Raw genomic sequence first — 22,937 nt, forward strand, 5'->3', positions numbered from 1 at the left:
ACACGCATGCACGCACGCACGCTACAAACCGAGACTGGCACAGAGAAAACAGATGTGAACGAATGCCTCTGGGCCACCTCCCAAGGAAACCAGAGCCTCCGAGCGGTGGACGGCAAATGGCTGTGGCCCTGCCCCGGTGGGCACGGTGGAGGTGGGGGGCTGCTGGCAGGCCCACCAGCCCCATCATCTGAAGCGGGTTTCCCAGCACCAGCTGGCACAGCTATGTCCTCCTCTCCAACTTCCTGAGTCACTGCCCAGCTCAGGACTGGCAACACCCTGCTGGCTAGCTAGCTCCCCGGCCGGCCACCCTCCCCTTGGCAAGAGGGAAGGAGGCAGAGGGCTGCAGAGAGCGGCCTCCCCCCACCCCCGCCCGGTGCAGCTCCACAGACAGCCAGCAGCCCTCGGAGGTGGCCAGCCTGAAGGCCTCCCTCCTGGCCTGGTGGCTCTCAATTCTGGGAAGGAGGCAGCGGAGTGTCCCCAGCTCCAGTATTTACTTTGGGCTGGGAGCTGGGGGAGCCCAAGTGACCTCCCCCTCCTGCTTCCCAAAGGCCAGGCAGGGGCCCACTCAGCAGGCCGGTGAGGAGTTGGCAAGAATCAGAATCCCCCCCGGCCTGGCCGGCTCCCCTTTGGTATTTTTGCAGCTGGAGACTATTAGTTGCAAGCAAAATCCTTTGTTATCCAAACCCCCTCCACCGCATGATTTCCCTCTTTCCTAAAGTTCAGATTCCTCGGCCTGCCACCGCCCCCACGCACACACATGCATGCACATTCATACACATATAAGCACAGGCACATGCATGCACACACATGCACACATGCGCACATGCACACTCACGTGCGCACATGTATACTCATGTGCACACACATGTATGCACTCGTGCACACATATGTATGCATGCACATGCATAAGCTCACACGTGCACACATGTGTGTACTCACACATTTATGCAACTCATATGTGCATACTCAGGTACTCACACGCACACACGTGTGCACACCCATGCACACACTCATGTGCGCGCACACTCATGTGCACACACATGTGCTCACACGCGCGCGCACATGCATGTGCACTCACACACATGCAGACACACTCATGTGCACATGTGCACACACTTGGCCACAACTCCAAGGCCAGCCAAGAGAGATGGGCTCAAGTGGAAGGGATCACTCCCACCAAGCTCCACCACATGCTGTCTGGCCCAGGGGTCCTCAAACTACAGCCCGCGGGCCACACACGGCCCACCAAGGACATTTATCCAGCCCGCCGGGTGTTTTTGCCCATTTTGTTTTTTCACTTCAAAATAAGATATGTGCAGTGCGCATAGGAATTTGTTCATAGTTTTTTTTAAACTATCGTCCGGCCCTCCAACGGTCTGAGAGACAGTGAATGGGTCCCCTGGTCCTCTGTGTCCCATGGCATGGGGACCAGCAGGGGGCCAGCAGGCCGGTGGAGTCCCTGGCTATGACCTAGAATGGCATGGTTCCACAGGCCCAGCCCAGAGAGACCGGGTCTCCTTGTGGCTCCGCTGACCCAGAGGCCCTCAGGCCTGAGGAAGGAGAAGCCCAGTTGCGAAGGGTGTTGGGCAGGGCAGGGTGGGGGTGGGTGCAGCAATGTCTTGAGGACCAGGACTCGGGCTTCAGCAGAGAGGATATTAGGAAGTCAGGGCTGGGGTTAGGGAGTAAGAGTGGGGACCACAGCTTGTCTGTGATGACTCAAAGGACTTTCAGTTCCGGGCCCCAGAATAGACCTGGGGTGTGTGTGTGTGTGTGTGTGTGTGTAACTGCAGAGCCTCCCCACAACCCCCCCACTCCAGTGCTCAGCACTCCCCACGACTCCAATCCCTCTCAACTTCTCTTTGGCTTACCGCTCAACAGGCATTTCCCGAAATGCTGGCCCCACCCACCTCCAAGAAGACCCTAACTTCATCTCTGGACCCCAGCCCCTCTGGGGAAGACAGGGCCGAGAACACCCCCAAGACTGTAGGTCTCGGGTCTCTCGGCTCCTTCCCTCCCCTCCTTCTACTCTGCCCAGCCCTGCCAGGCTCCAGACACAGCCCGGCTTTGAAGCTGGTTCTGTCACGGTCCAGCTCCGGCCTCAGTTCCCTCATCTGTACGGTGGCCGGTGCATCAACCGCACCGAGCAGAGCTGGGCACCGAACAAGCCTTCCACAGACAGGGGCATCGCGCTCCTTCACCCTAGTCCAGGGGTCCTCAAACTTTTTAAACAGGGGGCCAGTTCACTGTCCCTCAGACCCGTTGGAGGGTCCGACTATAGTTTTTAAAAAAAACCCAACTATGAACAAATTCCTATGCACACTGCACATTTTATTTTGAAGTGAAAAACAAAATGGGCAAAAAACGTCCTCGGTGGGCCGCGGGCCGTAGTTTGAGGACCCCTGCAGGCCTAGTCCCACCCTTGGCCAGAGCCCTCCTGACAACTGCCCTCCAGGTGGGCAGGTGGGGATGATCAACTGTCCTTCAAGGTACAGCCCAGGCCCCCAGGAGGCAGGCTTCCCTCCCAGGCTTGGGTGGCACTGCCGGTTCACCTGACTGCAGAGACGGCGAGGGCAGGGTGCTGTCTCTCATCTGACCCCAGCGCCTGACAAACATGTATTGATTCACTCGACAAATATTTGTTGAATTCTGAGCCCTCACGTTGTGGTCCGAGAGCTGGGACATCATTTTCCCTTCCCTTCTCCTGCTGGTATGCTCCTCCTGTGGCCAGGGACATCCCCGCTGTGACCCATGCTGCTGCCAGAGCCCTCCAGGGACGGCTGTGTGGGGCGGGGCTGACTGGGAGCATGGGGGCTTGGGATGGAGGAGACTGCCTGCAGGCTGGGCAGCAGCTTCTTTTAGGAACCGTCCTTCTGGGTCCTACAGGTCCTGCTTTCAGCTCCGTCACGTCCTGGGGCTCAGCCACACTGTCACCCCGCCCCCTCCGTGTCCTTCTGGCCCTGCTGGCAATTCCAGCCTGAGGGGGATGCCCTGCCCTCTGTCTGTCTGTCCGAGGACCCCAGGGCCCCAGGCCCCCAAGGATGAGACGTCTGAGGTCTGTAGTGTCAGGGTCTCCCTGCTATTGAGAAATCCACTCTGGGCTCTAAAACTCATTTCTCTTGCTTAAGTTACTTCCTTTGGCTTGAAAACAGGGAGGGGGTGTTGGGAGCAGGCTGGGTGGAAAGGCAACTTCAAGGAGACAGCGGGGGAGGCGAGGCCAGGGCTGGATGGGCGCCAGGAGACACAGGGCTGGCCCTGGCCTGGGTGAGGAGCGGGGACGGACGGACGGGGCTGTTCAACAATTAGGAAACTCGGACCGGGAATGGGAAGCAAGAGAGCCAGAATGCAGGGGTCCAAGGCAAACAGTGGGGGTGGCCAGTGCCCCCCCCACAAGGTCCTGAGCCTCTGTCAGAAAGGCCAAGAAAGGGGGTACCTGGCACTCACATGGAGGGCTCTAAAATGGAGGTAGGCAGCCTAGTGGACCTGGGGCACCCGGGCAAGCAGACTCAGAGGAGCTGCTGCATGCCCCCTCTTCTGCTGCCACAGGCCCCCCCCCATGAATGGATTGCTCCCCACTTCCTGTTGTGATTTTACAACAAAAACAGAGGGAGGGAGGGAGGTGGGGAAAGTGAAGCTGGCCAGCTGGACTAGGGGATCTATTTTGCAACCCGGTCGCCTGTAGCCTGGGGGCGCCTTTTCTGAGCCTCCCTGTTCTCCCTGGCACTACCCTTGCCGCACAGTGAGGTGCAGGGAGGGGCACCCTCCAGACATCCCCTCACACACAGAGCACAGCTGCTGGGTGGCTTCAGCAAGCCGATCTCCTTCAAGGCCAAGGCAGGCAGCACCCTCAGTGCCTCTTGCCCACACACCTGGCCTGCCCAGCTGGCAGTTCCTTTCCACTCTGGCCTGGGGGAGTACTAAGACTGAAGGGAGGTCCGGCAGAGGCCCTTAGCCCAGGGAGTGCGGGGCCAAGGGAGGGTGGGGTCAGCAAGCTTGACCAGCAGGCGGCCCAGGAGCAGCCCTGCAGGCGGTGACGGGGTGGGCCTGGTTCCTTGGGTGGGTGGCCAGGCCCTGGCTCTGTCCTATTGATGACCAGCAGGCGGGTGCGGTTATGGACAGTTGCTTCACATCAGCTCACTTTTCTAATTTTGCAGCATCCCAAGCTGCTAACCACAAGGTCAGCAGTTCAAAACTACCAGCCACAGGACAAAGATGGGGTTTTCTATTCCTGTAAAGCGTAACAGTCTTGGAAACACACGCTCTCTCTCTTTGTAAGAGGAACTTTGGCGTTAAAGACTCCAAGTTCTAGAAACTTGAGAACCTCACGGGGCAGTTCTACCCTCTCCTACAGGGTTGCTATGAGGCAGCAATGACTCAATGGCAGTGTGTTCATTTATTTTTTGAGCCATCTATGAAATCACAGGTCTGATACGCTAGTTACGGGAGTTTCCTAGTGAACAGCCAATAAGTCATGACCACTCTAATAAAAACGAGTCCCTGGTGTGCAGTGGTGAAGGGCTTGACCCACCAGCCACTCTGCAGGAGAAACACGGGGCCCTCGGTTCCCATCCCGGTCACAACTTGAGAAACCCCACAGGGCAGCTCTCTTCGATCTCCAGGGTGGCCAGGGGGCCTAACTGGCTCGATGGCAATGAGGGTGTGTGGTGGCTCAGATGGTGACACGCCCAACCACCAGTGGGAAGGTTGGTGGTTCAAACCCATCCAAGCCCGTCAATCTGCTCCTAAAAGATCACAGCCTTAAAAAACCTACGGCGCACGCCACGGCAGCTCACAACCAGCAACAATGCTATCACCAGAAATCTTTGTCTGTGTACAAAGGCCAGGGGACCCCGCTTTGGGAAACCCAGTACAGTACTGAAAACCCACGAGTGTATGTCGCTCAGTGCTCCTGGGGCTCTCGGCCCCTTCCTCTGCAGTCCTGGGCTGGGAAGCCCTCCCTGACCTCCACCTCGGCCCCTGCTAGGGCAGCAGCAGAGGGGAGGCTGGGTCCTGGGATGTCCTCCCAGGAGGGCGGAGGAGACACAAGGACCGAGTTTCTAAGACCTGGCGCAAACCTAGCCACGCCACCCCCCACCCCCTCACCCCAGGAAATGTCAGGTCTGTGGGTCTCCCTGTGCCCTTGTGGATGGAAGGGAAGGAAAAGAACTGGGCCTTCAAGCCCAAGCCTGGTTCCAAGGAGCATGGCCTGGACACCTTGACCTCCAGGGGGCCTCTGAGGGCACAAGGACTCAGAGCAGCTCTAGCACACATACACGCTTGGGACCCAAGTGAAACAAGCTCACTTCCTGGCCTCCTTCCTTCTTTCTAGTCTATTTCTACTTCCAGTTTTCTCTGGGGCAGGCTCCCCTTTTCCCACACTGGCAGGCTGGCCACTGCTCAGCGACAGACCCCGGAGGAGGTGGTGTGTGTCGCAGTCACAGCAGGGTGGGAGGAGTGCAGAGAGGGCTGCCCCCAGGGGCAGAGGGGAAGCAGGAGAGGGCTGCAGCCTTTCTTCCTCCTCCCCTCCCCCCTGGGGCAGGTAATTATAGGGCAGCAGCCACAGTGCAGGTGAGCACCCTGGATGGCCACCGGCACTCCAGGGCAGGCCAGCCAGTTTCTCCTGGGAAGAGGGATGAACAGGGCTGGGGGAGGGGATGCCGGGGACAGACACTTCCGACATCCTCTGCTGGGGCCCATAATTAGTTTGTGGGATAAGAGCAAAACAACCTTCTTCAGGGTGACAAGCCAGACATTCAGGCAGCACAGGCGTGGGTGGGGCAGAAAGGGGGCAGCAGGCAGGCAAAAGGAACCTCCTCATCTACCCACTCGCATTTCCCCAGCACCCTGGGCTCTTCCAGCCTCCTGGACTCTGCCCCAGAGGGGGCCCAGCCTGCCTCCAGACTGGAAGGCCAGACTGTTTGCCAAGGGAGGGGTGCCTGCCCCAGCTTATTTCCTGTTTCTCCAGGGGAAGAAGGCAGGAGAGCAGAGCGCACAGCAGTGAAGATTCCCACCAGGGCGCCCCAGCTGCCTACCCCGCAAAAGCTCACGGGTCTGGCTCTGAGGAACTTGCGGTCCAGACAGACCTGCTGGGTGAGGTAGTAGAAGGGGAGTAGGAGCAAAGCAGGTATCTCCAGGGGGCTTGCCTTAATTGTTCCTTATCTACACAGCTTCCCTGAGCAGCTCACCTCCAGATCTCAGCCAACCGGGCCTGGAAGTCCCCAGCAAGCCCAGCCCAGGATACTGCCATCCCGATGATCCGGAGGCCAAGGAGTGGACCGAACCATATGACCAGGTTCCAGAGTGAGGCTCTGAGGAGCCCCCGCTGTCTGCCATCCCTAAAGGTCCCTTTCCCTGCCCCCCTGCCTCAAGCTAATCCTTGCCCTCCCCTGCTAGGACCTTTGTCTTTGGTGGGGACTTTTAGTGAAAGAAGAAGCCTGAAAGACCTCCCAGAGAAGCCCAAGGTCTTCTCCTCCCTCCCAACCCCAAGCCTCCCTGTGTGTGCTGTCCTTCAGCTGCCAGGGATCCCATCAGGACAAAGAGCAGGGGGCTTGGGGAAGTTCAAAGGAGCTCCGGCGGTATAGTGGTGATGTGACCTACAAGGTCAGCAGTTCCAAACCACCAGCGGCTCCTTGAGAAAAAGATGGGGCTTTCTACTCCAGTAAAGAGTTACAGTCGCAGGGGCGGGGGGGGGGGCAGGGGGGGGGAAGAGCTGATATCAAGGGCTCAAGTAGAAAGAAAATGTTTTGAGAATGATGATGGCAACGTATGTACAAAGGTGCTTGACATAATGGATAGATGGATGGATTATGATAAGAGTTGTATGAGCCCCCAATAAAATGATTAAAAAAAAAAAGATTTACAGCCTCGGAAAGTCACCTATAGGGCCGGCATGAGCCGGCGTCACCTCAGGGGCAGTGGGTTTGGAGTTCCCCATGCTCTCTTCCCTGCATTTCCCCCTCGTGTGGGTGAGGATGCCAAGACCGAGAAGAGCAGGGATCCGGGTTGGCACAAGGTCACGGGCCCAGGTGCTCTCCCAGGGGGTCTGAGCAACAGCAGATCACAGATCCTTCCCCTCAGCTGCCCTGTAGGGTGTCCGTGGAGATGCGACAATGCCAGATGCTGGCTTTTGTTTATTTAGACAGCAGCAGCTCATGTGGGGGAGGCCCTATCCGGAGACACTCCCCCTTCCACTCCCAAACAGCCGGGGGTGGAGCTGGAATGGGAGCCCAGGCTATCTTACCAAGCTCAGTGACTTCGGCCCTCACTGCCCCTCCCCTGGCCTCATTCACCGCCACAGAGCCCTGCACCCACACAGCCAAAAGGGGTGGGGGGTGTCCATTCTAGGGATGACCCTGAGGCCAACCCAGGCCCACTCCTCGGTCCTCAGCCACAGGCGCCAGCCCTGCCCAGAAAGGCCACTCTGTTTTCCCAGCGGTCACGACTGGCCCCATCCCTGGTCTCTGGGGACTGGGACCACTGCTCCTTCCGCAGCCAGAGGCAGGGGGCACGCAGAGACTTAGATCCGAGAGAAAGAAGGGGCAGGGGCCACACCGAGAACACCATGAATAGCCCCTTGCCTCAGGGTCCCATAGGGGTACCTTACTGAGGCTCTAACTTCCCACTGGGGCCATCCTATCTAACCTCCCACCTCTGCCCAGACAGGGGTCATCCTGCCGACTGACTTCCCACCCCAACCCTATTTGGCACCATCTGCAGAGCCCTAGCCTTGGCCCCAAGCAGGGTCCACCTTGCCCACCTCCCCAGCCCTCCATGCTGGGGGCAGGCAACTCACGGTGCAGGCTGAGGGAGATGTTGATGGTGTGTTCATCCACGAAGCCCTTCAGGCCAGGCATTCGGGCACACTTGAGCTGAGTCTGGGAGGCACTGTCCCCGACATGCACCCAGCATACGGTCTCATTGGCGTAGCTGAAGTCCATGGCTGTGGTCTGCCGCGTGCTGGTGGGCACGATGGTCGACACCTGGGCCCCATTCAGGTATGTTGCCAGGATGTTCTGGGAGTTGGCAATCAGCAGCACAGGGGGCCGGTCTACTGGCTCTGGAGGCAGAGGAGGGCAGGGTCAGTGTAGCCAGGGGACAGCGGGCCTCCTAGTCGCCCGCCACCTCAGAGCAGCACCCAGGGCCCCGGTGGTCCCACCTACCGTTCTTGGCTTTGCAGGAGCGGTTGTCCGGTTGCAGCAGGTACCCCTCCACACAGCCACAGGTGAAGGAGCCATCCATGTTGGTGCAGAGCTGGCTGCAGGTGCCGTACACCGAGCACTCGTCGAAGTCTGCCGGAGACAGGGCAAGATGGCAGTTAGTTCCGGGGTGACGCTGTCAGGGGAGGTTGCCCTCCAACACCATCGGGCAGGTGCCCGTTCTTCAGCACTTGACAGCTGCACACTTTAAGACCCAGCATGGGCTCTACCTCGGCGCATGCGCACATCCACGTGTTCGTTCGGCTCCTACCTATCTCGAGTGCTACTCTCTGCAAGGCGCTGCTCTAGACTTGCGGGGACAGCAAAGACCGAAAGAGACCCCCGCCTCGGCCCCTGTGAGATTTATAGCCGGATAACAGAGAGATTGCAAGCCCCGTAAAGCCAGGGACGAGGTAAATCACACGCTCATGGTGCCGATGGAAAGGACAGGTGCTGGCGCTATGGAACGGGGTAGAGTGGGAATGAAACACAGAAAAGGGACAGGGAATGGTGGGGGTGGAGGGATGGCATCAGAGCATGGTCAGGGCCGGCCTGATGGAGAAGGCAGCCTTTGCGCCAAGAGCCGAGGGAGGCAAATTCGAAACAGCAACGTTTGCATTGTTTGGAACGCCGAGAGTTGGGAACGCGTGACTCATCCACGGGGAACTGACGGAGTTAGCTGTGGTCCCGGGCGGGAGGGCGGACGTCACAGCGGTTTTTTAAAGAATGCGGCAGAACATGCACGCGCCAGTGTGGAAAGCCCTCTGGTACACCCTGATGACTGGAAATCACTGAGAAGGGCATGCGCTTGCGGCAGGGCTGTAACCGGGACCCGTGCACACACACCACTCCCGCGGAGATGGGAAAGGGACTGGCGTCAAAGATGAGTCAAGGTGGGGGGGTGGGGGGAGGGCCCTGGGTTTCTACTGTAATGTTGTTTAACAAGGAAAAAAATCACCAAGGGCCTATCATTTTAAAGATGAGTTTTTTTAAAGTCTGACTCACAGGCACGTAGTCCAGGGGTTGTAGCCCCCACCCCTGTTGATTGTACCCCCTGCCACCTCTTCTCCTGTCCCAGCCAGGCGCCACGCCCCCAGCATGCTTAGCTCACTGGCTCACATACCTTTGCAGGTCTTGCCATCGGCCTGCAGCTGGAAGCTGCTGTTACAGTAGCAGGTGGGTCCGGAGAGGGTGGGGACACAGTGGTGCTGGCAGCCCAGCCTGGAACAGTTGCCTTGGAGCTCTGTGTGTTAGCCCGAGACACAGAATCAGGCCCCTGGAACTGGCTGCCACATCCCGCTCTCAACCCCAACTCCCGACCCCCACAGGCTCCTCAGAAACCACTCCCAAGGGCTGCAATGTTAGAGACGAAGGAGCTTAGGAAGCCGAGCATGTAGAAGTCCCAGGAGGACACAGCCCACCATGACAGAGTGAGCCTAGAAGCCCTAATTCCCCCTCAGGTTACTCTGGACTCCCACAAGCAAGGGGACAGTGAGTCTTATCAGTCGCTCTGCCTGGGGACTTCAGGGTTGGCATCAGGGCTGAGGGGAACACTTCTTTTGTAGCACCCCTGGCCACCTCTGCTCTGTCTTCACCCCTCCCACCCATGCCTCAGAGAGAGGGCTGGAGGTCCAGGTGGAGGATGGGAAGGAGGAGCAGAATGGCTTCCCTCAGGAGCCTCTGCTAATCTTCCTTCCTCGCTGACCCACTTCCACTGGAGACAGAGGGAGTGAGCTGGGGGTGGGGAGAGGTGGGAGAGCAGCTGCACCCCCCGCAGACCAGCGACCCAATTAATGGTCCTTGCGTGGGGCCAGGCGGCCTGACCACAAAGACCCCTTTGTCCAGCTGCCTTACAGCCCCGCTGCCCCCGCCCCCACCTAGCAGCACAAGCCACCCAAAAGGCTAAGATGTTTAGCTTAGCGGCATTGAGCCTGCTTGGGTGGGTGGAACCTGGGATGGGAGGAACCTGGGGAGCCAGAGACCCGTTACTTTCTCCTCCCTCTTTCTACCCGAGAGATCCACTGTCCTGTCCACCCCACTCAGGGCCAAATGCTGTCTGTGTGGCAAACCCAGAAAAGAGCATCTCTTCTGCATTCGGAGTGAGTGGGCTCGAAGGCCTTCATTTCTGTGGTATCAGAGAAGGAAGTTCAAACCCTTGGCTTTCAACCTTCTTTGTGGTCTTAAAAGCTGATAAGATATTCCAAATGAAGCAATCTGTAGCAGGCCTCCCCTGATAAGGCAGCCCCCTGGCTCCTAGTCTGCCTCTCACCCCAAACACACTCAAGTCAAAACCTTGCAGCTATTGAGTCAGTGCTGACTCACAGTGACTCTCTGTGGGTTTCTGAGATGGGCAGCCACGTCTTTCTTTCACGGAGTTGCTGGTGGTTTCGAACCGCCGACCATGCAACCCAACCACGACATCCCTAGGGCTCCATCCCAAACACCAACATGCAAAATAAACTGAGGGAAAGGGGAAAAAATCTTCCACAGACTGCCTTGCTCCACACCCCCCTTTCTCTCTGAACAGGATCCAGATGTGCCTTCTCCTACAGGCAGATGCTTTCTGACAGGCACACAGGCTCAGGAAGCCAACCCCACACCCGGGAAGGCCATCCTACCCCAGGGTCTTGCTCAGAGCCCCACAGTGTTCCCCCTGCCCACCCCTCACCCCCACCCCCACCCCCACCCCCTGTACCGTAAGCCTTAATCTCAGGTGCAGGCTGAGGCCTTGAGAGTGGTCGAGGGGAGACGTTACTCCTGACAAGCAGGCCTGAGCCCTTCTCTGGCCCACAGGTACCCCCCATGGCTCACACCATGACCTTGACACTCCCTAGGCCACAAGGATCACAGAGCTGGGATCCAAGGGCTTGCTGAGAAGTCCCTGCAGCCACCCATTTGGTGAGACCAGGCGGGGTCGGGAGAGGGTAGAGGAGCCCTTACCTCGGCAGTGGGAGCCCTCGTCCGAGCCGTCCATGCAGTCCTGGACCCCGTTGCAGAGGCGGGACATGGTGATGCAGAGCTCCGTGCCCAGGCAATTGTGCTCGTTGGGCTGACATCGCTGGACCTTGCTCTGCGGACCTGGGGCAGATGGAACAACCGGTTAGCAGAACGAAGCTGGTTACAGTGGCCATCTGTCCAAGGAGGGAGGGAGTGAACCAAGACTGGGGTTTCAGACACAGATCTTTTTCACCTCGGGAAGCCTCAGGGGCTGGTAGATTCTTCCACCTCACCCTCTCACTCACTGCATCGAGTCATGCCGACTCAGAGTGACCCTACAGGGCAGGGCAGGGCAGACCTGCCCCTGTGGGTTTCCAAGACTGTAACTCTGTATGGGAGTAGAGAGACCTGTCTTTCTCTTCAGTAATCAGGTGGTGGTGGCAGTGGGCGGGTGGGTAGATTCGGGGGGTGGGGATGGGACTAGGCTTTCAGTAGAGTCCACTTCCCAAAGGCCCCTACGTTTTATGTTGAGGAGACAGTGACGTCAGAGGTCAAAAGTTTCAATGAACCAAGTCTATATCGGAGAAACTTCCACAGTGGCCAACACCTCCGCCCAGAACGGCAATGCCCAGCCCATAGCCACCAATCCGTGAGCAGTATGAGCACTGGGCATGTGACGATCTCAAATGGCAAGTATAAAATACATACTAGATTTTGAAGGTTTCCTGGGGGGGAAAAGGCATGCAAAAAAGTGCCATTAATTATTGTACAGTATTATACATTACTATTACCTTATGTTAATTATCTTTATATTTCAATATTGATATAGGAGGAGGCTTCAGAAAGCCTGTGGAAAATGGAATGAAAAGAGAACCAAAAATTTCCAGCAACTTTATTAAGCACCCCCCATCTTGCAAGATGTTTTGTTTAAAAAAAAACCATGATTGTATTATTAAAATATATTTGATCTATTTCTCTCTCTCTTTTAAATTTCAGTGTAGTAAAAAGATACAAAACACAGGTCAGCTCCCTAATTTCTGCACACACAATTCGGTGACCTTGAACGTGTTCTTCAAGCTCGGCCACCATTCTTGCCGCCATCCTTGTCCAGATCATTCCGCCACCACCGTTAGCATTAGCTCAGCAGTCACGCCAGCTTTTCTCATGTAGCTACTGAGAATATGTTAAACAGCCCATGCACCTCTGATTATATTTCTTCTGGGAAGTGCTAGTCTAGACTTGCGATCCCAGAGCAGGATTTGGTAAAGCTCATGGTAACCTGGTTGTATCAGTGGTGCTTCCTTAGTTACAGAGGGTGGGTTGAATGCCCACCTCCCTACCCCCCAGGACCTCTCCCCGGGGAATCCCAGGGTGGTCCACAGTCCAGGATGCCAGGGGTCCTACAAGCTGGAAACAGGTGGCTGCCCGGTGGCCACCCAGGGCCCGGCTCCGGCTCCGGGACAGGGTGTTCCAAAGAGGTAGTGCCTATGGGTGAGGGGTTGGAGTGTGGGTGTGACGGAGTGCCCCTCGGTCTCAACCTGCCTTGGTGCCTCTGGTCTCAGAATGAGGGTTCCTGTGTCCTTGTGGGGGTGGGTTTGTTTGGGGACTGCTCCTCTGCCCACGTGTGTCCTGAGCAGGTTGTGGATCTGAACCATTCCCGAGGGGGCTGGCAGTGTGCCTGCGGTGAGCCGTGGGAGCAGACGCCCAGGAAGGAGGCTGATGAATGTCCAGGACCCAGGAATGTGTGTGAGTGGACGGCGTCTCTGGGGGCCATCAAGTCAGTCCCCACGACTATGGAGCCCACGCACAGCAGCAGCCCTGCCAGTCCTGCACTGTCCTCGCTACTGTGGTGTTGGAGTCCAGAGTGGCGGCCAGCTGACTTCCTGTTCTAACAACCCCCTGGCCTTTTCCAGGGGGTGGGCTTCCCAGATGTGAACAGTGGGGGGCTGTGCATAAGATGGAAGACTTGGCAAAAGGAGCCACCTACGGCCCCTCTGCCTGCCTTTCCTTAACCCTAACACCAAGCATCGAGGTCCCAGAGGTGGGGATGAGGGGGGATCTCAAACAAGGAAAGGCTCCTGCCTGACCCCCCACCCCACCCCACACACACACAGAGGCACTTGCGGCACACCCCTGGCCCCACCCCTCCAGGGCAGGGAGTGGGGTGAGACTGCGAAATGGAGGTTCCCTTTCCAGCCCTAAAATTACCCCTGATAATTATGGGTGGGCGTGTGGGATGAGGGCAAGGATGGGCCTGGGATAGGATAAAGCCCAGAAGAGACCAGTCAGACCCAGGCAGTCAGGGCTCACCTAGACCCTGGCCCAGATTAGCTAATGTGGGTGAAGGTGGAGACTCCAGGACTCTGGGGAGCGGCCAGCAAGTCCTCTACCCGCCATTGGTGGAGTAAGGCTGGGCGGGGACCTTTCTCCCAGTTAAACAGCTGCCTCTGATTACACCACTTACTGGGGGCGGGAAACTCTGCACACAGGGGCGGGGCTTCTGGTGGAGGCCCAGCCAGAGTCTGGCCTTTGGCCTGGGAGTCTGAGAGCAGGAGGGAGATCTGGCAGACCTGGGGGCACTCATCCAGGGCCAGGCCAGGAGAAGAAAGCGCTGAGCAAGGGAGGCTGGCCCACTACAGTTGTGTGGGCCGGCTCCAGAGGGGAGAGCTGGGGAAGGGGTGCAGGGAGTCCCCTTCTGAGCACACCAGGCAACCTGTGGGGCACTTTGATGAGAAAGCAGTGGACAGTTTTAGCCATGTCATGGACAAACACAAGCACAGAGCAAGGTCCATGTCACGCCAACTGTTCTCACCCAAACCAGCGACCTCTAGACAAAAGGCGATGAGCCCAGGACTGGCTTGGGGGAAGGGCCCCAGGAAGGTACTTACAGATCTCAGGGGCCTCATCTGAGCCATCTGGACAGTCCCTCTCGCCATCACACCGCCAGCCCTTGGAGATACAGGTGACCTGGTCTCTGCAGGCAAACTGCTTGGGGCTGCAGGTCTTGGGAGCTAGGGGCAGGGAAAGGAGAGGGAATCCAGAATGAGGACTGCCATAACGGCCAACTCCAAGGCCCTAGAGCTCACGCCCCAGCAGTCTGGGCCAGGGCCTGTGTGCCTGGAGGGTCAGGGTCAGGTGGGGCCTGGGGGTGGGGGCATGCTTTACTGTCTCCACCTCGACAGGCACCTTACCCCCAGGCCTCGAGGCCAAAGCCCTGGTTTCTGAGTCACTCTGGCTACACCAGACCTCCCCCTCCATACACACCCATCACCAACCTGGTGATTTCTAGCACCACTGAGGGACAGGGGTATTTAGGCCTTCACCATCTTTAGCTTCCTCTCCCTTGCACTAGAGAAGTCTGGAGCTGAACTTTCCAAGCTCTCTGTACCTCAGTCATCCGGGACACTCCTGGTCCTTGAACTCATTATCCCACCCATTGCCACCCTCCAGGCCCCCAGGCAGGAAGTGTGTGTGTGTGTGTGTGTGTGTGTGTGTGTGTATGTCCTTGGCACTGGCAAGGGCATCAGCACTCTTGGAGATGTTATCGGCAGAGGTACAGGAGGGCAAGGCTGGGGTGCGGCAGGGCAGGGCAGGGAACGCCCCGCATCCTCCTAGTCTACTTGATTGTTTGTGTGTGAGGACTTACAGCAGAGCCACGGAGGTCCGATCAGAAGGACAACTGGGGAGAAGAGGCCGGGGTGGGGGGTGGGGCCTGGTCTTAGGAGCTGGTTTCAGGGCAGCCACCATGGAAAGGCACTCGCTCTTCCCCACCAGCGGCCCCCGCCCAGTGCTCCTACCCCATTCGTCCACGAGGAATAGGGCCTGGAAACTGCCCACTCTGTTGACAGAGGCCTTAGTATGTGCAAGGGACATCCGTTCTTTCCGTGTGTCATCTTAGATAAGCCTTTCCACAGGACGACAGGGTCTTGTAAGTGGTGGCGTTAGGTACAGACTCCGAGTGCCCCCACGGACAACAGGACAGACGCACTCATCCGGCGTCATCCTTATGTGTGGGCCCGTTGTCACAGCTGTGGCGCCAACCCATTTCCTTGAGGATCTTCCTCTTTTTTTTTTTGCCAAACATGATGTCTTTTTCAGCGAGTGGCCCTTCCTGATAACATATCTGATAACCAAACAGGCATGACTTACTAATACCCCTAGTTCACCAAGGAGGAAAACAGCCTCAGAGAGGGCACGTAACGTGCCCAAAGCCACACAGGTGGCGTGAGACCAATGCTGAGCTCTTCACCTGTACCCTCCCCCACAGCGTGGCACTTAAGAGCTGTCCCACCACCCTCCTCACCCCTCCCCAGGCCCGAGTCCCCTTAGCTTGTGTCAACTCCATTTGCAGTCAGCTGGCATACGCGGAAGGCCAGTTCCCTGCTGGGCACTAGGGGTGCCAAGGGGGAGTGAGACACCCCTCCCAACCCTCAGGACTCATGGCCCCCTGGGAAGATAGCTGTAGGCACCAACTCAACCACCCAGCAGTGTGACCTCAGGGCTGGGGCAGAGATGGATGTTGAGTGTCAGGAGTTCTGAGCAAGGAAGGGGAGAGCCTGCGGTGGTGGTGGGGGTGGGGGCGGCAAATGGAGATGCCCTCCCTCTCTAAACTCCATTGCTGGCAGAGGGGGCTACACTCAGGCCCCTGGCCAGGGCGAACCGAGCTCAGGAAATACATCAAGGATGGCCCCACCAGCGCACACCCCCCTCCAGTTCCCCTCCTCTACCCCACACCCCCCTGAGCCGGGAAGCCGGGAATAAAGGCCCCTTGAGGAGGTGGATAATGCTGAGTTCATTGCCCCACTGGGCCAGCTGTGAGGTCTTCCCGGAGAACAGCCGGCCAGCCTAGTTAGCATGCTGGAGAACCATCCTCTGTCCGCCGGGTGGGGGGGTTCAAGGGGGGCAGGAATGGGGCTGAGGCAGAAGAGACATTTAGAGTTCAGGCACCCTAGACCCACCCCCCATGCCACCCCCCAGGTACTTTAGTTCTTCCCATTGCACCCCTTCTGTCCTCACCTGGGACTCAGTTTATCCCCCTGCCCAGCGTGATGTCACTGGTTGATCTTCCTAACCTCCCCTCCCCTCCACGTCCCAGCCGTGCTGCCGCCCCCTTTTGGGCCCTCACTTAGTCCCCAGGGCTGTCCCCCACCCCCATTTTGGCCTGAACTGGAAAGAGGAAACAGCAGCTGGCAAACTCCGAAAGCTGGAATGAGGGATTCACAAACCAGATGTGCTCTTTCAGAGGGGGATGGGGGATGGGGAAGGAGAAGGAGAAGGCAGAGGCTCGCTCAAGGGCCCCTGCCCACAGTGGTATCTCCTTAGGCAAGGCGGCTGGGGTGGGGGGCACGGGGACGGGGAGGGGCAGAGGCTCTCTCCCAAGGGCCAGGCACAAGAACTGGCGAGGGATATGGGTAAGAACTTCCTTCCTGTCAGGGATGGTGGAGAAAGCCCCAGGGATTTGGAGTTAGAAGGGCTAGGCCTGTCTTTGATTTCCTTCAGGGGGAGCACTAAGGAAAGAAACAAATAACCTTCTTTGGGGGAGGCTACATAGCCAAGGGGGCTGCCGTGGGGGTGGGGCAGCGCCAGTCACCAAGCCCACGTCTCTCAGCTGAGCCTTCAGCGCCCAGAAAACCTACCTGCAGTGCAGATGAGGGACTAGACCGCCCAAGGCTCAGCCTCTGCCTCCCACCCCTCATAAGGGCTGGGGGTGCCTCGTGGCAGGAGGTAACCCTCTTTAAAGCCTTCACTGTGCTTCTGCCATTGATCTGTACACACAGACCCACTGAGACCCTCTCAGGCCCGTGAGTTTGCCGATGCGGAAACCGAGGCACAGAGAGGTAAGTAGCTGAGCAGTGGTTTCCCCGCTGGCTATGAGGCGCCTGGGTTCTCCACCCCCTACCCCAAGGGTGAGAGGGATGGTTCATTTGGTTTCCCTCGGAGGGGAGGACTAGAATGAGTGGAAGAGGGATGAGCAAGAGGGAGGAGGGAGAGGAGAGAGTGAGAGGAGAGGGAGTGAGGTTTCAGGGAGAACACCAGGACACAGGGACCGTCTGTTCTCAGCTTTGCCGGGAGATGAATGTGACCGCCATGCTAACTCTGGTTAACACCCCTGCCCCCTCCCAAACCAGGCGCCCAGCCCAACCATGGTCCCCAGGGGCACCGGGCTGGAGCCAGGGCAGGAGGTGTAGGTTAGGTGTGCGTCCAGACACAACACGGAACCCACTGCCCGGCTGGAGCCATGGCTTTTGTCCTCTGTCCCATTCTGGGGCCTTGGGGGGAAGGAGGGGGTGTTGGATAGGACCTGGCCAGAGAAGAGAGGGAGCCGGGAAAATACAGGCCACTGAAGGAGTCCTCTCCAGAGGAAGGGTCCCAGCAGTTAGTGCCCCATGGGGAGAGCAAGGGTGAGGAAGAGGAGAGGCCTCAGATGGTACTTCCAGAAGGAAAGCATGCCTCCATTCTTATCCTTTCCTTTGGCCAAGTGCACCAGAGGTGAGGATCGGTAGGGTAGGCCTGGTGGTGGGACATGCCCAGCGCCCCAAACCCAAACCCATTGGCTCTTGCTATTCTCCTCGCCCCCTGTTCCACCTCCCCATCTATGAAGCCCAGCTCTAAGGACAAGGCGATAAGGAGGTAGAACAGCACAGCCGAGGCCAGAGAGCTTTCCAAGCGCAGCCGTGGCAAAGGGGGGGAGAGACCATGTACGTGGGAGATGTTTTCTAAGGGGAGCTACACATCAGGCGGTCACCGGGTAGTGGCGGGAGTGGGGGGTCAGAGCCTGCAGGAATCTGCACTTTCAGACAGCTGGGGGTGGGGTAGCGAGGGCTGCCCAGACCCAAACATCGAGCTTTTCACTTCATTTTATGTATTTTGGGTGTTACCCCCTGGCTCCTTCCCGCAGCTCAGTGAGGCTTAGACACATTTTTGTCATTCCTGAGTCTGGGCCTCTGCTCTGCGGCCTGGACAGATGGACAGACGGGGTGGCTTGGACTGCCAGGGGAGGTGAAGGGTCTACCCTTCCATCCTGAGTCAATATTGACTCAGCAGGACATCAGCCTGACCCATGACCTCCCCACCATCCTGACCTTTTCCCACAAATAAACTCCAGACCCCTCAAATGCTTCCAGAAGTCAGCATATATCTCACCAGGCATTTATAAGAAACACACACACACACACACACACACACACACACACACTAGACTATGTTCGCTAGAAGTAAACGCTCTAAGCTGCTGACCCATTCCTCACATCTTTCTACACCTAGTTGTCAAGCTCCTGATCATAAAGAAGTTCTTCCAGAAGTCTAACCTCCTTCCTTCAGCAATGCCTCCTTCCCCCATCTAACTTAGTCCACATAGGATACCAAGTTCCCATCTTCCAGAAACATTTGCTCCTAAGCCCATTTCCTCAGCCCAGAAAGAGAGGGGAACTTGGAGGAAAGCGAAGGGGAAGCTTTCACTGCTAAGCCTGGTATTCTGAGAAAGGGAAAATAAGTCCCAGATGGAAAGGAAGGAAGGAACTAGAAAGCATGTGGGCCAACCCAGGTAAGACCCTAGTTCTCAGGTGGCTTTTGGGATACCAGGAGGCCGGGGTGGAAGTACATAAAGACAGCCAGAGACAAATAAGGCGAGTGACAGAGACCAAGGGCGTTTGGGCATGTAGGACAGGCAATAAGAGAGATGAGCCCCAGGCAGATACAACATACCCGGTGTCAGCCAGCCAGACCCAAAGCCAGGAAGGGGTCTCAGGCCAGAGGTGGCCAAGACAATGACACAGCTGTCCCGGGATGAACCCAGAGAGGGACAACCCCTCCTGAGACTCAGAGTCGGGTGGGGACAACGTACACCCCAGGCTGAGGTGTCTACCTAGGTAACTACAGATACCTATCTACAGGTATCTACAAAGTTTCTACCTACAAAGGTATCTACAGATAGCTAGCAGTGTCTGACCCCAGGGAGACTCAAAACAGGGGCCATAGAATTGGGAGGGAAGATTGGATCTCCTGGACCTACGAGGGACATCCATTCCTACGCAGGAGCAAGAGAGATGACTGTCCATCCCCCACCCCATCTTGCTCCTGGTGGCTTTACACTGCGGCCTGCAGCCACTGCTCCGGAAGTACTCCGGAGCCAACTGCTTCCTTCTCCAAACAATGCAGGATCCTGCTAACCAGGCTGAAATCTGGGACAGGTCATGAGACGGGGAGCAGGTTCCCTGGGGGCTCATGAAAACTCATCCCTGGCACCTGGTCAGGAAATTTTAGAGCATGCCACTCAACTGCACCCAAGGGTGCTGAGCTCTCCATGAGCCCTCCAGGCTCCAGTGTGAAAGGCTGAGATTGCAGCAGGAAGAAGGAGAGTTCGACTTGAAGGAAGGACTTCCCCAAGGTAAGGAAGGACGGTGCCAAAGAGATTTGGATAGAAGTTGGCTCTAGCCAAGGTCCTGGCTGACATTCTTAGGAGGCCCAATGATGGGGGAAGTGGTTGAGGACAGGGGGAAAAAAAGAAATGGAGGGAACAGGAGCAGGATGGAAAGAAAAGGAAATCCTGGGAAGCAGTCTTAGGCATCACAACCTCTGTCTACTCCCCAAGCTGCTGACCTATACATCCCTGCTTTAGACGATGAGGGGCAGCCCTAATAAAGAAAAGCCATTGGTAGAAATTTAGAAAAGAAGAGACGATGCTGAGGCTAAAGAGAGGTGTTCAATAATTTGTGTCTGGCCAGGTGAGAACAGGCCTTGAGACATCTCGCAGGGAGCCAGGTGCTGACCCCTAGCCTCCTAATTCAGTTCCACTGTACGCCTATCCTGTCTGGTAACTGGATCTATCCATACCTCCACCCCCAGCCCCTCACAGGGTTGTGGAGAGTCGAGGAAGCCAACCTTTTCCCTTGAGCCATGTTGGCTTGTCTAATCTCAGCCAGGGCCTCAGTAATCCCTCTTCCCCTCCCCTTTCTATGTCCTATCTATCTCTTTTTCTGACTTTCTCAATGGCACTCAATTTTGTCTACCTGTGAGGTCTGGCATTGTTCCCCAAAGAGAGGGGGCCCTGGAGGAAGTTCAGGGATAGAAGGTAAAGCCCCCCACCCCAACCCCAACCCCACCCCAGGGAAGCAGTCAGCTGGACCTGAGACAGCAGGAAGAAGTTAGAGGCTAGGTCAGGTAACCTGGGCTGAGGTCTTTTTTTCAATCCCAAAAGCAAAGGAGAAAGTCCAGTCTCTGTGGGTTTGCGGCAGAGGCCAGGCACAGAGGGATGGGGGGCTCCAGGAGACTTCAGGAGAGAGGTGGACTGTGATATGGTTCTATATGATTCTTTTTTTTCCTCCCCCCTGCAAGTGAGGTGGAAAGGAGTTTCCGTATTTCCATTCCCAAGGTGAACATAGCAGTGAGTGTTTGGGAGAGTCCTTTCCCTAAGGCTTTGTGTAGCGGTCAGGTCACTCTGGCCAGGGAATACAAAAAGAGAGAGACGGTTAAGGAGAAGTCCAATCTCCTTCCTTCTATCCTCCGGCAACCAACACAGTCTCCAGAGGCTTGGGTGGCTATGGGTCCAAATCGACTTGTTGGCAACAAGTCTTTGGTTTTAGGCTTAGTGGACTGGGAGTGAAGCCACTTGGGCATCGTCCCTGGCTAGGACTGGGACCCTTCTGTCTTCCTCCCAGAGACCCCTTGGCTTCTCCTAACCGCATCCACCCTCCTTCACAGGACTCGGGGTGTGTGCATCTCTTTCTTCAAGCAAAAAAAAAAAAAAAAGTTTATTCTACCCCTTTCCAGAAGCTGCCTGCACCCAGTTTCCAATCCCACCTCACAGGGCCAGCCTGGCGGAGGGAGTCAGGGACAGGAGCTGGCTGATCTGGACGGTATTCAACTACAGCTAGGTAGTTAGGGGTGGGGGGCAAACAGACAGTCCCCAAAATAGGGACTGAATACACCCTTCTTTCTGGGCACAGCTGCTTCTTGGCAACAGGAACTAAGAAAGTTGGGGAGGGGGGGAAAGGAGGGAGAGATAATCTGGTTTCGGAGAAAAACTTTCACAATCCTAACCTGGCAAAATTTTTAAAATGGAGGAGGGGGTGGAAAGCAGAGCTGTTTCTTCTTGCATGCTGGTATTGGGCCCAGTTTTGTCCCTGGGTGGGGGGGCTAAGATGTCAGGAAGGGTGCAGTCCCACCCCTTCTCAAACAAGGGACCTAGTCAAACCTCATGACCCCAGTTTAAAGCTTGGGCAAGACTTGAACCAGTGACTCATGAGCAAAAAAAAGAAAATACACTGACAGAAAATGGGAGGGGGGGGGCACTTCATTTCCCCTACAGAATACAGTTCTACCTTAAGCTTAACTCCACATTAGACGTAATATGTGTGTGTTTGGACTGGGGGTGAGGGTGGGGGTGGGCGGGTTTATTTATTTAGTAAATAAACTCATTTACTAAAGCATAGGGAATGAGGAGTTGGGGGGCACTGCCATAAACCATCCCAGCTCCAGCTCTCCTTCCCCAGCAAACTGCCATCAAGCAGAAGTCAGGAAGAAAGCAGCTTCCCAACGTTCCGGCTCCCCCACCCCCAGCCTCCAGCATTCCAGGCCATTCTCCAGTCCCCTTCCCCAGCGATGACATCTGATGTGTTTTTTTTTCCTCCCAAAGCTCCCAGGAATTAAGAAGGAAAATTCAGTCACATAGCCTGACACTCCTCCCTCTGCCCCCCAAAACAGCCCTACCCAGACTACTGACAGAGGCCCGGAGAGGGGGCAGAGCAGGCTCCAGAACCCAGGCGTGGAGCCCGCTGGATCCTGGACCCAGGCCTCCAAGCCTGGGCTCTGGGGCCCAGATTCCACACCCAAGCAGGGGGCCCTCCCGGTGGTGGCCCTCCCTCTCGCTACCCACAGCTTTCCCGGGCCTGCCAGCCCTCTGCCCAGCGGGACACCCCTAGCCTGGCTCCCCCCTGAGCTTCCAAGGCCACTGCAGAAGCCGCCCCCCCTCCTCGCTGCCCCCTTTTGCTGCTGTATATTGCAAATCCGGATTCCTTCACAATTCAGATGGGGGGGTGGTGGAATGAAGGGGAGGTAGAAGCCCTCCCCGACCAGAGGCAGAGAAGGCCTCTGGATACCAGGATCAGAAAGGGGGAGCCCTCCTCTCCTTATCCAGGCCTCGGGTCTTTGTCTGGGCTGGGGGGTCCCGGAAGCATCATTTGCCTAGGACCCCCATCCCCCGAATCGGACCCCCCATCCCCGCCCCCAGTCGGGCCGATGCTGTGTCAGCTGGACTGGGAAAACAAAAGGCACCCCCTCCCGCGGCTCCCTTCTTCATCCGTCCGCTGGAGGGGGGGCTAGGGAGGGGGTGTCCCCAGGGGTCCGAGGGGCCGGGGATTCTCACTCACCGTCGATAGCCGCGGCGACCGGAGCGGAGAGCAGGGGCAGCAGCAACAGCCACGGCGGGGTCAGCATGGTGCAGGCTGAGGCAAGCAGCAGCCCCTTCCCCTCCCGTCCTGCTACTTCTCGCCTTCGCCCCCCCATTTGGGGGGTCCCCCTTTTCGCCTCCTTTCCCCGCCTCTCCGCCTCTATTCTTATCCTTTCCCTCGGCCAAGCGCACCAGGGGCGTCGGTGAAGAGGCAGAGTTCGGAGCCCTTTAGGGAGGGCCTGCTGACTGGGGTGCGCCCAGTGCCCCTAAATCCCAAACCTTCACCCCCTGCTTTCCTCGCTGCTCCTCTCTCCCCCTCCCGGGGCGAAGCTCACAGCCCCATCTCGGAGCCGCCTCCGGGTGCAAAAATGCACAATTGGGAGGAGGCGGGGGTGGGGTGGGGGGCGTGGACCGGGTGGGGG

At 57.3% G+C, this 22,937-nt stretch overlaps 1 protein-coding gene across 2 annotated transcripts in view; it reads right to left on the bottom strand.

Moving 5' to 3' along the window:
* The window catches only part of LRP1 (LDL receptor related protein 1), a 76,026-nt gene extending 53,150 nt beyond the window's left edge, over positions 1-22,876 (bottom strand). For both annotated transcript variants that reach the window (XM_030886046.2, XM_045290291.1), the window contains exons 1-6: positions 22,496-22,876; positions 14,018-14,140; positions 11,133-11,270; positions 9,316-9,435; positions 8,157-8,285; positions 7,790-8,053 (exon numbers count right to left, since the gene is read on the bottom strand). In XM_030886046.2, the coding sequence (XP_030741906.1) occupies positions 7,790-8,053; positions 8,157-8,285; positions 9,316-9,435; positions 11,133-11,270; positions 14,018-14,140; positions 22,496-22,631 (910 nt within the window). In that variant the 5' untranslated portion in view covers positions 22,632-22,876. The remainder of the gene's footprint in view (positions 1-7,789; positions 8,054-8,156; positions 8,286-9,315; positions 9,436-11,132; positions 11,271-14,017; positions 14,141-22,495) is intronic.
* Positions 22,877-22,937: the final 61 nt, after the last annotated feature.

This window comes from Echinops telfairi, unplaced genomic scaffold (assembly GCF_000313985.2).
Source record: "Echinops telfairi isolate 266 unplaced genomic scaffold, ASM31398v2 ScPeMD7_2;HRSCAF=8, whole genome shotgun sequence".
Lineage (NCBI taxonomy): Eukaryota > Metazoa > Chordata > Mammalia > Afrosoricida > Tenrecidae > Echinops > Echinops telfairi.